At 38.9% G+C, this 17,350-nt stretch overlaps 1 protein-coding gene across 4 annotated transcripts in view; it reads right to left on the bottom strand.

Moving 5' to 3' along the window:
- The window catches only part of SLC27A6 (solute carrier family 27 member 6), an 84,696-nt gene extending 69,432 nt beyond the window's left edge, over nt 1–15,264 (bottom strand). For 3 of the 4 annotated variants that reach the window (XM_015451845.4, XM_065546711.1, XM_005557679.4), the window contains exons 1-2: nt 13,820–14,909; nt 1,302–1,505 (exon numbers count right to left, since the gene is read on the bottom strand). In XM_015451845.4, the coding sequence (XP_015307331.2) occupies nt 1,302–1,505; nt 13,820–14,300 (685 nt within the window). In that variant the 5' untranslated portion in view covers nt 14,301–14,909. Of the gene's footprint in view, nt 1–1,301; nt 1,506–13,819; nt 14,910–15,083 lie in introns of those variants that run through there. The other variant, XM_045394194.2, reaches the window with a different exon arrangement.
- Nucleotides 15,265–17,350: the final 2,086 nt, after the last annotated feature.

Genomic DNA, 17,350 nt, shown 5'->3' with positions numbered 1-17,350 from the left:
ATTAGCAGTTTTCAGTTCATTTATCAAAGCTGTTCTAATCATAGTAAAAAAAATAAAAAAAAAAATACATCCTATTCTCCAGTCTAAAAGGGATTACAATTAGGAACTGAATAGATTTTTAAAATGTAAGAAAAATTTTACTATGCAATAGTTGCTTACAACCTATGCACAAGAAATAAGTAACAGAATACTCTTAATATGTCTAAGTCAAATCACCAATCATCTTCAAATTAATAATGAAAGCCTATTTAGGCTACCATTAATACCACTCAGTTTTTCCTAGAAATCAATTAAGTTTAACATATCTTTTGAATTCTCTTTCTCTTCTTTCTTAAGACTGAGTCTCACTCTGTTGCCCAGGCTGGAGTGCAGTGGTGCAATCGGCTCACTATAATCCCGAACTTCTGGGATAGAATGATTATCCTGCCTTAGCCTCCTGAGTAGCTGGTATTACAGGTGCATGCCACTGCACCTGGCTATTTTTTTTTTTTTTTAGATATGGGGTCTCACTATGTTGCCCAGGCTGGCCTCAAACACTTGGTCTCAAGTAATCCTCCTGCCTTGGCCCCCAAAATATGTGATTATAGGTGTGAGTCACTGTGCCAGGCCCTTCTTTTGAATTCTCAGGCAGTTTTATTATTCTTTGTTATTGCTGCTGTTTACATAAAATAAAGTTTATTTACTTGATTTTATGCTGTATCTTTGTCCAAACTTGCAATGCCTTCAAGATTTCTTGTTTGTCATATAATTCAATTACCCTAACCAAAATCAGGAGAGTCAGCGACAGGTGCCTAAATTGCAGTTATACCTGGACTATGCTTAGGATTTAATAATTTACACAGGAATATAGAGAACTGTTTTTTTCAAGTACATTAAAACACTTTTTAAATCCAAAAGAATCAGTAGAAACTATTTAAACTAATTTCTTCATTTTAGATATCACAAATTTAAGGATCAGAGAAGCTAACAAAGATCTTGCCTGAAAAGTCAAGTATCATACACTGAGCAATGAGACTGGATCAGGGTGTTTGGACACTCCCGTGCCCTTTGTACTACCAAACTTTAAGAAAATATTGTCAAATGGGACAAACGCCAAACGAACAAGATGACTTTTCAAGTATAAGTTAAAATAATTAACTTTCCATTCAAGTTGAAAAGTTCTAGCATCTGAGATCCTTACATCTTCTTGCAAGCATGCATTCTCAGATGGTTGGTCACTACCTATGGTAGAAATTTGCCCAACACCATTGCTTTGCAAATTTGTCGCATTCATTTTAGCCTTCAGAATAATTGGATCATACCTGTTGTTCCAGAGGTAAAAATGTAAAGACAAGTAGACTTGAGGAGTGAGACAACATGGCGGCTGCGTGGCACGGGCTCATCAGATGAGGTGCTCAGTTTTTCTTTGAGTGAAATTATGCCTTGTGGAACTGAATCTTTCATCCCCCAAACACTGATATTTTCTGAGAGGCTTGGAAGGATTTCTTCTACAGTTCCAAGCAAATCTAAAAGCCAAAGGGTTGGGAAGAGGTAAGCAAACCTTAAATCTCAAACCATTCACTTTGGAGTTGCTTTTGTGTATTGAAACAGGGATCAAATGTAAATAAAACGCTGATTTCTTTCTCATGTTGGACAAGTAATATCACAGCCATTTTATGGTTCTGTTTCAACAGGACCACCTGAAAGGGAAATTTAGTTATCGCCTGACAGACCAATGCAAGCAGTCCAATTCAGACTGAATTTAAGAGACTCTATTATTCAAATTATGGGTTTTCCCCTGCCAATTTTTAAATAAAACTATTTAAAACTCTGTCTGAATCTAAATTCAGGATACTGCACTGAACATTTTCCTTGAAGTACAACTCGGTAGCTAGTTATTCCAAAAAGCTGTCTGTAGGTTACTCTTCAGTTTCACTGTAATGCAAAACATTTGGGAGAATCTCCTGACTGCTCTGAAACAAGATCATTGTGGTTTAGAAATCATTCCAAAGCCAAAAGTTAAGTGAGTGGGTACTCCAAAATGGGGGAGGGTGGGAGAGAGAGGCGAAGATTGAGAAATCACCTACTGGGTACAATGTTTACAATTCAGACTTTGGATCTGAATTGTGCCTGCCACCACACCTGGTTAATTTTTGTATTTTTAGTAGAGATGGGGTTTTCACCATGTTGGCCAGGCTGGTCTCGAGCTCCTGACCTCAGGTGATCCATCCACCTTGGCCTCCCAAAGTGCTGGGATTATAGACATGAGCCACTGCGCCCAGCCCGACAGCTGGATTTTCTATGACCTTTAACAAAGTCTACATTGTAGGCTTAATTTCTGTTTTCAAAGAAGCATGTTCATTCAGAACTTACATATTTTTTTCCTCCCACATGCAGTGTACTTTATTACGTGGGGTTGCAAGTACAAAAATGTTAATTATAATCCCTGCGTAAAATCCTTTAGCATTTATTTTACAAATTGATTTCTTGTTTCTTCATCAACATTAGATCTTATTCACATTTTTGAGACTGCAAAATATATGGGTAAAAATTTTATATATCCCTCTAATATGCCATTAGTATGAATTATATTATTTATGCTGCACTAAAAACTATATTATTCTACATAAAACAAGCTAATACTTTCAAAGATATGGGATGGGAATTGATTGATTATAGCTGTTAATGCATTGGTAAGCATTTCAACTTTAAACTTTTAGGCACTAATAAACCTAATATGAAATTGAGCTACAAATGGTTAACTTTAGCTTTCCATACTGCAAAGCAACATTAGAATTCAAAGTGAAATTACAGATCTTGCCACATGCTTATAGTTACCACCCTATTGTGTAGAGCAGTTCAACAGGCTTGTCACATAATGCATGGGTAGCTATGGTTTCTAAGAAAATTGATGCTTAAATAAACAATGTCTTCAAGCAATTCATATTGAGCTATAGATATTAATACTTCATATAAGGTCCAAAAATTCAGTTTATCATGACTAATATGCCAGCTATTTATACAAATATTAGTTTATTAATAATCATACTAACTCTAGGAAGTATGTTTTATCTTCATTTTAAGGAGACTGAACATAAGGAATTTGAAGGCAATTGAACATTAGAAAAAACTGACTGACCTGCGTAAGTTAATACATGATAGTTTGTGTTTTCATTCAAATATACTAGACTTCGAAATCTATCCTGTTAACTTTAAGACCTATACTACTACACTGCCATTCATTACATGTATTTTTAAAATCAGTTATCTAAACATGATTTATTAAATAATTCTTCTCTTTTCCATTGGTAACTCAGGCTGTTCCACTCAATTCTCTGTCTAGTTTGGTGATATTATACTTTTTAGTAAGTATAGCTTTAAAATATCTTTATAGAGCTGGTAGTATTAGTAATTTCTCCTTAAACATTATTTCAAAAAATTATTTCCCTATTTCACCCATTTTTCAACACAAAGCTTGCAATTAGGTTGTCAAAAACCCATTGTTCTGATACAGTTTAGAAGTTAAGCTATTTGACTTGTTTTTCCTGTTAGTGGATATTATATGTGCTTTAACAACAATACTCAAAGAACGCTGGAGAAAATGGCTTATTTGACTTAGTTTTCAAACTGTATCATTTGTGAAGTTAAAAATAATTTTAGATTGCTTTTGCTATATCATATCTTTCCTCGATATAAAATAAAAACTAATAATAGTGTTAGAAAAATATATCAAAATACATATTTGGACAGCTTGCAATACACTGCTGTTGAAATCATCATCTGAAAGTCATGTTAACCTGATTAAATAATTTTATTCGAACACAAGCTGATTAAACTTCTATTCCTCTTGGATTTTTCATATGTTGCTTGCCAAGACAATTTAAAGATTTGTGAATCAAATTGCTTATGCATCAATCATGTTATCAGTTCTGACAAATATAAATTATTTTTCCTTAAAAATATAAGGATTCAACATGAAGTGTTGGCTATATTATTTGTTTATGGGAGCAGGAATTGGAACCTGTGAGAAGGGAGTGAAGAATAAGAAAAGTTAACACCTGGAATACAGGAAAACTGCACAAGAATGGGTTCCAACTTACACTGTGGATCCCACCAGCTTAAAAACAAAAACATATAGTTTCAGGAAAACACTGGAATTCTGGATTGATTCCCTAGAGTATAGGATTTTCAGCCAGAGAAACTGGATTCAAATGCCACTTCTGATACTTGCTAGTTGTGTGACCTTGGACAAGTCACTTCATTTATCTGAGTCTCCCTCTCCTCTTTTGAAAAGTGACTCCATACAACTTATACAGTTGCTGAGATAACTAAATGGACTATATAAACCATTCATTATGGTGCCTGACCCAGAATCAGTCCTCCTTAAATGGTGTCTGCAGAGGTTGTTGTTATTACTACTACTGTTGGTTGTGATGATGATGACATACAATGAGCTCAAGCTCATTAAATAGAAAGTTGAAGGCTGAAAAGAGGAGATCACAGACCCTGGAAGGGAGAGAAACAGATTGGGAATCCAGGTCCTTACATGGGAGAAGTGCTTCTAGTGATTCTGGCGTGTTTTGTTTCCAAGTCAGACCATACCCTTCCTCTTCCTACCCAAATGGGTATAACCAGGCAGGGTGAGTTGGGGCTCACTTAACATAGCAAAGTTCTCAAGGAATGAGATATAAAATTGATGAATAACAGAAGCACAAATCTTTCTATTGCAATCACATATTTTTCCCTGGCATGATTTAACTGGCCTGAATATATGCACACAAGTTTCTAAGTGGGTTTATGTGTTTTCAGTCTCAGTTGTTCCCACATTTTTGAGGGGAGCAGATGGAATATTATTATAACATAATTTATACGTATTATTATAACCAAAATTACACACAAAAAGAAAAAGTCAAACACTTCATTTGATGTTATTTTGAACACATCACCTGTTGCCAATGAATAATTATTACTGAAATGGCACAAGAAGGCATGTTGCATCTGGCTTGCTATTTTTCAGTAAGAAAGTGGTGAAATTAGAAGAGCAAATGCAGATGAAAGCAATCTACAGACAGAATCATTAGTAAGTAAATGATATATATATATTTAATATATATTATATATAATATATAAAAATACATATATATATATTTAAAAGGCAGTGAATACTAAGGTAGTATTTCTGCAAGACTCGGACCCCATCAGGGCTATTTCCCTCATGACCTCTTAGTTATTAACAGTAGAAGAACCCTCTTCTTTTTGGCCAGAGAAGAGCTAGTGACCTCACTCCAAACTTGTATCTGAGTGCATTCCAACCTTGGCCACTGAGGGTTGGGAAGTAGTTATGGATGTACTGCTACTGGAGAGGACAAGAAAGATGTTTAAAGTCAACTCAATAGGGTTGTGTAACACACTACGTGGGTTTCCCTCCATACAACAAATCTCAAATGAAGAGACCTGGGCAAAAGTGACTCCTTACTATGGGTGGCTGTCTCTGCCATTACGTAGTTAAAAATGATGATTGCATCCATTTGTTGAATATACTTTATGATTCTGGTATTCTGTTGGGTTCTTTACATTTAATTCACACAAGACCCAATGATAATCATTGATCAAACCTATGTGATATAGCCTACTACACACCTAGGCTGTACGATATAGCCTACTGCTATAGGGGTCTGTCTGGCTTACCTCTGTCTGAACCACATGATTCATCTTTCTACCTCAATATACTCTCTGTGGGGATATAATGATTTAATAGTACACCATCAGAAACGTCCAATGACAATCCAAGAAATCTGAAATTTAATGTGCTAAAAACAATATGTTTATATTGTTTACCAATGAGATTCCAGATGCCAACAATACAGTATTTTAAGTATAAAAGTGACTATGATATAAGCTACATCTTATTACAAAATCTGTTAATTAATCAAAATAGAATTTTTCCATCTTTGGAAAACATATATCTCATTTATGTTTGAAGGTATGCCAGAAAGAATGGTTGACTTCTCCAGCAACCTACTTACTGAGCCAATCAACTAAATAGTCTTGGCTTAAAACTTCAGTATCCCAAAGTGGCTTTTTAAAATACAAAAACTGATTGTTGGTATTAAAAACAAAAATAAGGAAACAATGTGATTAGTTATTGGCAAGCAAAGTAAAAGCTGGCACAAGTAAAATTTCAAAATTAATTGGTTCTACTTAAACAACAATTCAGTCAACAGAAAAGTCTGAATGCTTTATTTTGAGAAATAACCAGTCCTATGTACTTTAAGATGAATCTTTCAGGAAACCAGCTTTGGAATGTTTCCATCTTTTCAGGGACACTGTGGCCCTCTTGGTTGGCCCTTGCAAACAGAACTTATAGCTTTATCAATTATTAGCACAATTTACATTTGCCCCCACACCCTTTCCTCCTGTAGTGAATTATTAGCACAGTTTACATTTGCCCCCAGACCCTTTCCTCCTGTAGTGAAAACAAGATTAAAATCAGTGCTCAACAGTAAGCATTTGTGTTTTTATCGTTCCAAGATAGCTGAATAGGAACAGGACCAGTCTATAGCTCCCAGCATGAGCAATGCAAAAGACAGTTGATTTCTGCATTTCCAGCTGAGGTACTGGGTTCATGTCACTGGGACTTGTTGGACAGTGGGTGTGGCCCACAGAGTGTGAGCCAAAGCAGGGTGGGGCATCGCCTCACCTGGGAAGCACAAGGGGTCAGAGAATTCCCTTTCCCAGCCAAGGGGAGCTGTGACAGATGGTACCTGGAAACTCAGGACACTCCCACCCTAATACTGCGCTTTTCCAACTATCTTAGAAAATGGCACACCAGGAAATTATATCCCGTGCCTGGCTCGGTGGGTCCCACGCCCATGGAGCCTTGCTCACTGCTAGCACAGCAGTCTGAGATTGAACTGCGAGGTGGCAGCAAGGCTGGAGGAGGGGTGTCCGCAACTGCTGAGGCTTCACTAAATAAACAAAGGGGCCGGGAAGCTCGAACTGGGTGGAGCCCACCTCAGCACAACCAGGCCTGCCTGCCTCTGTAGTCTCCACCTCTGGGGGCAGGGCATAGCTGAATAAAAGGCAGCAGACACTTCTGCAGACTTAAACATCCCTGTCTGACAGCTCTGAAGAGAGCAGTGGTTCTCCCAGCCGGGAGTTTAAGATCTGAGAACGGACAGACTGCCTCCTCAAGTATGTCCCTGACCCCCGAGTAGCCTAACTGGAAGACACCTCCCAGTAGGGGCTGACTGACATCTCATACAGCTGTGTGCCCCTCTGAGATGAAGCTTCCAGAGGAAGGATCAGGCAGCAACATTTGCTGTTCTGCAGCCTCTGCTGGTGATACCCAGGCAAACAGGGTCTGGAGTGGACCTCCAGTAAACTCCAACAGACCTGCAGCTAAGGGTCTTGACTGTTAGAAGGAAAACTAACAAACAGAAAGGAATAGCATCAACACTAACAAAAAGGATATCCACACAAAAAATGCCATTTGTAGGTCACCATCATCAAAGAACAAAGGTAGATAAAACCACAAAGATGGGGAGAAACCAAAGAAGAAAAGCTGAAAATTCTAAAAATCAGAGCACCTCTTCTCTTTCAAAGGATCATAGCTCCTTGCCAGCAATGGAACAAAACTAGATGGAAAATGAATTTGATGAGTTGACAGAAGCAGGCTTCAGAAGACAGGTAATAACAAACTTCTCTGAGCTAAAGCAGGATGTTCAAACCCATCACAAAGAAGCCAAAAACCATGAAAAAATATTAAACAAATGGCTAACTAGAATGAACAGCGTAGATATGACCTTAAATGACCTGATGGAGCTGAAAACCATGGCACAAGAACTACATGACACATGCATAAGCTTCAGTAGCCGATTCAATCAAGGATTGAAACGATATCAGAAAGGATATCAGTGATTGAAGATCAAATGAATGAAATTAAGCAATAAGAGAAGCTTAGAGAAAAAAAGAGCAAAAAGAAACAAAGTCTCCAAGAAATATGGGACTATGTGAAAACACCAAATCTATGTTTGATTGTTGTATCTGAAAGTGATGGGGAGAATGGAACCAAGTTGGAAAACACTCTTCAGGATATTATCCAGGAGAACTTCCCAACCTAGCAAGGCAGGCCAACATTCAAATTCAGCAAATACAGAGAACTCCACAAAGATACTCCTCGAGAAGAGCAACCCCAAGACACATAATTGTCAGAATCACCAAAGTTGAAATGAAGGAAAAAAAGTTAAGGGCAGCCAGATAGAAAGGTCAAGTTACCCACAAAGGGAAGTCCATCAGACTAACAGCAGATCTTTCAGCACAAACTCTACAAGCCAGAAGAGAGTGGCAGCCAATATTCAACATTCTTAAAGAAAAAGAATTTTCAACCCAGAATTTCATTTCCAGTCAAACTAAGCTTCATAAGTGAAAGAGAAATAAAATCCTTTACAGACAAGCAAATGCTCAGGGATTTTGTCACCACAGGCCTACCTTACAAGAGCTCCTGAAGGAAGACTAAACATGGAAAGGAACAACTGGTACCAGCCACTGCAAAAACACACCAAATTGTAAAGACTATTGATGCTAGGAGGAAACTGCATCAACTAATGAGCAAAATAACCAGCTAAAATCATAATGACAGGATCAAACTCACACATAACAATATTAGCCTTAAATGTAAATGGGCTAAATTCCCCAAGTAAAAGACACAGACTGGCAAATTGGGTAAAGAGTCAAGACCCATCAGTGTGCTGTATTCAGGAGACCCATCTCACCTGCAGAGACACACATAGGCTCAAAATGAAGGGATGGAGGGAGATCTACCAAGCAAATGGAAAACAAAACAAAACAAAAAGCAGGGGATGCAATCCTAGTCTCTGATAAAACAGACTTTAAAAAAACAAATATCAAAAGAGACAAAGAAGGCCCTTACAAAATGGTAAAGGGATCAATTCAACAAGAAGAGGTAACTATCCTAAATATATATGCACCAATACAGGAGCACCCAGATTCATAAAGCAAGTCCTTAGAGACCTACAAAGAGACTTAGACTACCACACGATAATAATGGGAGACTTTAACACCCCACTGTCAATATTAGACAGATCAACGAGACAGAAAGTTAACAAGGATATCCAGGACTTAAACTCAGCTCTGCACCAAGCAGACCTAATAGACAGCTACAGAACTCTCCACCCCAAATCAACAGAATATACATTCTTCTCAGCACCACATCACACTTATTCCAAAATTGACCACATAGTTGGAAGTAAAGCACTCCTCAGGAAATGTAAAAGAAAAAAAATTATAACAAACTCTCTCTCAGACCACAGTGTAATCAAATTAGAACTCAGGATTAAGAAACTCACTCAAAACCGCACAACTACATGGAAACTGATCAACCTGCATCTGAATGACTACTGGGTAAATAATGAAATGAAGGCAGAAATAAAGATGTTCTTTGAAACCAATGAGAACAAAGACACAACATACCAGAATCTCTGGGATACATTTAAAGCAGTGTGTGGAGGGAAATTTTTAGCACTAAATGCACAGGAGAAAGCAGGAAAGATCTAAAGTCACTACCCTAAGATCACAATTAAAAGAACTAGAGAAGCAAGAGCAAACACATTCAAAAGCTAACAGAAGGCAAGAAATAACTAAGATCAGAGCAGAACAGAAGGAGATAGAGACACAAAAAAAACGCTTCAAAAAATCAGTGAATCCAGGAGACGGTTTTTTGAAAAGATCAAAAAAAAAAAAAAAAAAAAAAAACCTGATAGACCACTAGCAAGACTAATAAAGAAGAAAACAGAGAAGAATCAAAGAGACGCAATAAAAAAATTATACAGTGGATATCACCACCGATCCCACGGAAATACAAACTACCATCAGAGAATACTATAAACACCTCTATGCAAATAAACTAGAAAATCTAGACAAAATGGATAAATTGCTGGAAACATACATCCTCCCAAGACTAAACCAGGAAGAAGTTGAATCTCTGAATAGAGCTACAACAGCCTCTGAAATTGATGCAATAATTAATAGCCTACCAACCAAAAAAAAAATGCAGGACAAGATGGGTTCACAACCAAATTCTACCAGAGGTACAAAAAGGAGTTGCTACCGTTCCTTCTGAAACTATTCCAATCAATAGAAAAAGATGAAATCCTCCCTAACTCATGAGGTCAGCATCATCCTGATACCAAAGCATGGCAGAGACAAAACAGAAAAAGAGAATTTTAGATCAATATCCCTGATGAACACCGATGCAAAAATCCTCAATAAAATACTGGCAAACCTTATCCAGCAGCACATCAAAAAGCTTATCCAACACGATCAAGTTGGCTTCATCCCTTGGATGTAAGGCTGGTTCAACACATGCAAAACAATAAACTTAATCCATCATATAAACAGAATCAAAGACAAAAAACACATGATTATCTCAATAGATGCAGAAAAGCCTTCAAAAAAATTAAACAGCCCTTCATGCTAAAAACTCTCAATAAATTAGGTATTGCTGGGATGTATCTCAAAATAATAAGAACTATTTATGACAAACCCACATCCAATATCATAGTGAATGGGCAAAAACTAGAAGCATTCCCTTTGAAAACTGGCACAAGACAGGGATGCCCTCTCTCACCACTCCTATTCAACGTAGTGTTGGAAATCCTGGCCAGGGCAATCAGGCAGGAGAAAGAAATAAAGGGTATTCAACTGGAAAAGAGGAAGTCAAATTGTCCCTGTTTGAAGATGACATGATTATATATTTAGAAAACCCCATCATCTCAGCCCAAAATCTCCTTAATCTGATAAGCAACCTAAGCAAAGTCTCAGGATACAAAATCAATGTGCAAAAATCACAAGCATTTCAATACACCAATAACAGACAGAGAGTCAAATCATGAGTGAACTCTCATTCACAATTGTTTCAAAGAGAATAAAACACCTAGGAATCCAACTAACAAGGGATGTGAAGGACGCCTTCAAGGAGAACCACAAACCACTGCTCAAGAAAAATAAAATAGGACTCAAACAAATGGAAGAACATTCCATGCTCATGGGTAGGAAGAATCAGTATCATGAAAAGAATCATTATCGTGAAAGGTAATTTATAGATTCAATGCCATCCCATCAAGCTACCAATGACTTTCTTCACAAAATTGGAAAAAACTACTTTAAAGTTCACATGGAACCAAAAAAAAGCCCACATTGCCAAGACAATCCTAAGCAAAAAGAACAAAGCTGGAGGCATCACACTACCTGACTTCAAACTATACTACAGGGCTATAGCAACCAAAACAGCAAGATATTGGTACCAAAACAGAGAGATAGACCAATGGAACAAAACAGAGACCTCATACCACACATCTACAACCATCTGATCTTTGAAAAACCTGAAAAAAACAAGAAATGGGGAAAGGATTCCCTATTTAATTAATAGTGCTGGGAAAACTGGCTAGCCATATGTAGAAAGCTGAAACTGGATCTCTTCCTTACACCTTATACAAAAATTAACTCAAGATGGATTAAAGACTTAAACATTAGATCTAAAACCATAAAAACCCTAGAAGAAGACCTAGGCAATACCATTCAGGACATAGGCATGGGCAAGGACTTCAGGACTAAAACACCAAAAGCAATGGCAACAAAAGTCAAAATTGGCAAATGGGATCTAATTAAACTAGAGAGCTTCTGCACAGCAAAAGAAACTACCACTAGAGTGAACAGGCAACCTACAGAATGGGGGAAAATTTTTACAATCTACCCATCTGACAAACGGCTAATACCCAGAATCTACAAAGAACTTAAACAACTTTACAAGAAAAAATTCAAACAACCCCATCAAAAAGTGGGCAAAGGATATGATCAGACACTTCTCAAATAAAGACATGTATGCAACCAACAGGCACAAGAAAAATGCTCATCATCACTGGCCATCAGAGAAATGCAAATCAAAACCATAATGAGACAACCATCTCACACCAGTTAGAATGGCTGAAATGTCAGGAAACAGGTGCTGGAGAGGATGTGGAGAAATAGGAACGCTTTTACACTGTTGGTGGGACTGTAAACTAGTTCAGCCATTGTGGAAGACGGTGTGGTGATTCCTCAAGGATCTAGAACTAGAAATACCATTTGACCCAGCCATCCCATTACTGGGTATATACCCAAAGGATTCTAAATCATGCTGCTATAAAGACACATGCACACGTATGTTTATTGTGGCACTGTTCACAATAGCAAAGACTTGGAACCAACCCAAATGTCCATCAATGATAGACTGCATTAAAAAAATGTGGCACATGTACATCACGGAATACTATGTAGCCATAAAAAAGGATGAGTTCATGTCCTTTGTAGGGACATGGATGAAGCTGGAAACCATGATTCGAAGCAAACTATCACAAGGACAGAAAACCAAACACCGCATGTTCTCACTCATAGGTGGGAACTGAACAATGAGAACACTTGAACACAGGGTGGGGAGCATCACACACTGGGGCCTGTCATTGGGTTGGGGGCAGGGGGAGGGATAGCATTAGGAGGAATACCTAATGTAAATGACGAGTTAATGGGTGCAGCACACCAACATGGCACATATATACATATGTAATAAACCTGCATGTTGTGCACATGTACCCTAGAACTTAAAGTGTAATAATTAATAAATAAATACATAAATAAATATATAAATAAGAAAAAGTAAACATTTTTTACTTTATCAGACCACAAGTTGAACTGAAAAGAACTAGGAAGAGTGATAGCCTTGAAGGACTAACCCATTTTCCGTATACTGCCTAACTCATTTTTGTTTGATATATAAATATTATATGATAAAGGTTATTTGAAAAATTCTATACCTTAGAGATCACCAGTGTGTAAATATATTTTTCCATATTCTGTGAGTTTAAAAACTTTATACAAGATATTGGTATGTATCTATTAATCTAAAATACTTAAATATTTTCATTATGGTCCTTGCAATTGATCTTCCTCTTTCTGCACCTTCCTTCCCCATTGAAGAAGAATCTGCATCAACCATTCAGATTACACCAAATAAGTATCATTTTTCATATTTCAATTCTATTTCATTAAGCAACCCATCTTCCTAGGTTCTTTACTAATTAGCCACTAAACCCCAGGCTTTTCTTTACAGTTCAGGGTAAATATTTGTAGCCTAAGATGTCCTAACTCCAAGGAAGGGGGAGGAGGAAGGGTAGAACTTCGTGAAAAAAAGAAAAAGATGCACGCATGGATCAGAAGAAGAAATAGAAAGGGTCCTAGAGTCTGCCAAGAGCCCACTTTCTGGCTCACAGGTGGGAGCACAGCCTTGCTAGGCAAGTCCTAGCTTGCAGACAGTATAAAATAGGAGCAGACATGAAGAAAGGAATTAATGTACTTTCCATTAAACATATCTCTTCTGCAAATGTAGTCATCGCTGATAATGTACAATTAGAGGTAGGTGGGTGTGTCACAATGAAGTCAGATAACTTTCCTATTCATCATTTTGTCAGAGCTGATAAAATTTAGAACTGACCAAGTTCTCTGTGTGTTCGTGCACTCACTGAAGGTACCAATAGCAGTGAAACTGTCCCTGTCTCAAAATGGTAGAAAGCAGAGATTTCATAAAAGTTTTCTGAAACTGCATGCCTGAAAGGAGGAGATAGGTGTTAAATCAGCATAGAATTGTAAAACTATTTTGTACTCTTAACATGCACACTTCATTCACCCAAAATATTAGTTATGAATTATCCTAAAGAAAAAAAAAAAAAAAGGTAGGAAAGCAGGTGGGTTGCCATTCTGTATAAGCAGACCACACCCCATACTCTACCTGCGCCCACCACTAGGGCTGTGGGCCCACAGGCGCGGATGCAATTCAGGAGGGAGTTGGAGCGAATGTTGGAGTTGAGAAAGGCCACCACGCAGCCCAGCTTGGCGAGGCCGAACCACACGTGAACGAAGTCCGGCTCATTGCTCATCAGTAGAGCCACGGTGTCCCCCTTTTTCAGAGAGGAATGGTTCAGGAAAACATGGGCCACTCTGCTACTCCTTTTGTCTACATCCTGATAGGTGTAGATGTCTCCCTCATAGATGATGAAAGGTTTCCGAGGTTGTCTTTTGGCATGACTCAAGAATTTATCCAGTACAGTCACCAGCTCCCCTCTCTTTTCGTACTTCTTCAGCCGAATTATAATGAGCACCACCTTCACCAGGAATAAGAAGTCATCCCAAAAGTAAGGGAACAGGAGTTTCTGCACGAAGTGCAGGACGACCATTCCAGCCCCTAGAACTGTTAGCCATGACAGAAGCATGGGGGCCACGGGACCAGAAGGCAGCTCTGATCTCAGCCCCACCAGCGTCCTTCTCTTCCAGGCACAGCTCTCCGCGGGGACCGCTGGTCCTCACTACTCAGGGCTTACACCTGAAGTTCTTGTCAGCTTTTCCGGGGCGGAATGGGGTGGGGAGGAATCCTGAGAAACAGAATCAGAGCTTTGCACTGAAAAGGTCGCCCCAAGTGGTGCTGAAGATTAATCTTGGGTCACTGGGCGGCTGGAGAGCAGGGAGCCTCCGACTCCTGCGAGAAACCAACACAGCCACCCTCAGGGGTCTCGGAATCTACCACCCCAGCGCTGCGCCCTCGCCTCCCAACCGCGACAGCGGCCCGTGCTCTGCGGGTTCTCCAGGACTTTCCAGCCCTCTTTTCTGTGAGGGCTGGGTCAGTCCTCCCTGATTCTGCGACCCTAAACAAACCTCACCACCCTCAGAAGAAGGTACAGGGACAGAAGCTTTTCTCCTCTCAGGTAGTCTTTCCCGTGATCTTGAGTTGGAGGCTGAATTCCAGCCGAGAAAAGCTGGGGTGATGATGACTGCGAAGCGCAGTGATTTAAAGTCTCTACGCACCAGAAACCGCGCAGGGGCTCAGGACCACGCCTCTGCCCGTGGCCGCAGGGCCAGCGAGTTCCAGGACTCCTGAGCGCTGCCCGCGTCCAGCCCCGTCCAGCCCCGCCCAACCCCGCCCAGTCCCTCGGATGCAACGGGTCCCCGAGAACTGCTCCTAGGTGACCCACACGCCCACTGGAAGGGGCTGCCCCTACCCCAGCCGCAGCTCGCACTCCGAGTGTCGTTAGGCTGGCCTAGTGTAGCTCTCCTCCGAATCGCGGCAGGAGTGTTGCCCCCCTCCTTCGGCCTCCAGGCTCAGTGCCAACCACTTCCACTGGAGTGCCGCAGCTGGAACTGCCTGGGCCCCTCCGCCAGCTCGTCCCTGGGCGCGCGTCTGGAGAAGTGTGTCGTGCCGACCTGCTCACACCCCAGGGAGGAGGCCCGCGACTGGCGTCTCTGGCGGGGAAGAATGTGACAGTCCCGTGGGGGGAAACCTAGGGATCTGGAAGGCTTGGGGTCACAGGAGAACCAGGGTTGCTAGAATTGGGCGGCGCGGGGGCCCTGGCGAGGCTGGTAAGGTAGAACAGTGTCGCACAAAAGGTCACCCATTGAACCAGTTAATAACTAGAGAATGGAAAGAAAAGAACAAACACCAAAAAACTGCAGAGAGAGAGAGAGAGAGAGAGAGCGGCAGGGAGGGAGGGAGGGAAGGAATATTTATGAACTGGACAGATCCAATAATTTTTGTAAGAAAGGCATATTTGGACACATCACAAAACTGTACTGTTCTTTACAAAAAGTATTTTTGGAAAACATATTGATAGATTGGTTTTTACATTTATATTAGAACTCTGTCGTTAGAGGGCCAAGACAGTGCATTTTACAAAATCTGGCAACAATATTGATTGACAGCTTCAGTCGATATTCATATTTAAAAATAAAACGAAGTTTATAATGCTATTTTCAGTCCTTAAAAATAACAGGATTCCCCCCTCCCCGAGACAGATCATTTAAAGAATTATGTCTTCAAACTAAGGATTCTAAAGGGAGTGGGGAGAAGTAACAAGTTAGTGGAATGGATAACAAAGTTTTATACGAAGATGAAATTGTACTAAAGATAAAAAAACTAAAGAACATTTCATTACACGTATTTTTTCTAGCAGACACCATCATCCTAGCTGTCTGCTTTTAAGTGAATATAAATGGTTAATTGCATGTGTTAAAATAATTAAGGATGGCCTCAGCTTGTCAGGTGTTTCTCTCTTCTGCCTTATGTTCTGCAGATGGATTCTGGCTAACCTCAGATTCTGTAATAAAAGAAAAACTGATAATTCCAAAGACGAGCTCCAGTTTATTCATCTGAAAATGATTACTTTGAAGTCACAGTGAAGAGCTCTCTGAAAGCCAAAGGAACATAGGCTCTTAAAGCCCTTTTCTGTAAATGACAAAAAAATGCTTTCTAAATTTACTCAGAAGCTCTGATCTTTTCGATTCAGAAATATCTTTTTAATTAAAAAATAGTATCAAGTAGCTTATAACTTGCAATGTTAGTTTACAACTTGAAAAACGTCTTTGACATTCTATTGTTTTCTCTTCTAGCTTTAGTCTACTTAAGTCACCTCCAAATAACATTTAAAGAACACAAAATAATATGAAGCAGTTGGTCTCAGACTTTTGTAGTTTTAATGAGTCAAATCTGTCCTTCTACAGAGGAGATACAGAAAGATAGGCGTGGCATTTCTTTTATCTTGCTACATTTAAAACATTAAGCACACATTACAACACTGACCATCTACTGTTACCATTGTTTCATAAAGAGAGGATTTATTTCAACATTTTAAAGAAGGAAGGGAATGCCATTTATAATAGAGGACCACATTTTAAAATGAATAAAATTAAATTCACAAAAAAACCTCATTTTGCTACACTTATTTTTCTTATCATGGACATTCTAATACCATCCTAAGGCATGAAACTAAATTTTTAGCAATTACAGATACAATGAATCTAGAATATATTCAGCACCATAAATGTGAGCTTGTTTGATTTATTAGGAAGAACTACAAGTAAGTATATGTTGGGCCAGAATTTGTACTAACCCAAACCAATTTTATGCCTGAAATCTCACCATGGAAGAGGTAATCAATGAAAAATCTTGGGACAGTTAACAGTATTGTGTATATACCTATATTAGCCCATGTATCTGTTTCTATTTTGTCCAGAAATTTTGCATTCACTTTCAAATGCTACCAAAGGCAGCTAAGTAAAATAAATACAATTTTTAGCTAGAATAATTAGTATTTTGAAATGGGAGAAATACAGCGACAGTTAGTTGCAAGTGAGTAAATCTATTATTTCACTAAAATAAAGAGAAATAAACACATAGAAATAGTCTAGACATTCCTGCTAACATTACTTTTGAATAGGAATAGTGTGATATTTCTCTGGTTCTCCTTTAGAAAATATAAAGACTGTATGTTTT

Source organism: Macaca fascicularis, chromosome 6 (assembly GCF_037993035.2).
Source record: "Macaca fascicularis isolate 582-1 chromosome 6, T2T-MFA8v1.1".
Taxonomy (NCBI): domain Eukaryota; kingdom Metazoa; phylum Chordata; class Mammalia; order Primates; family Cercopithecidae; genus Macaca; species Macaca fascicularis.
Note: the sequence above shows the minus strand (reverse complement) of the source record. Positions and strands in the feature narration are given on the sequence as shown.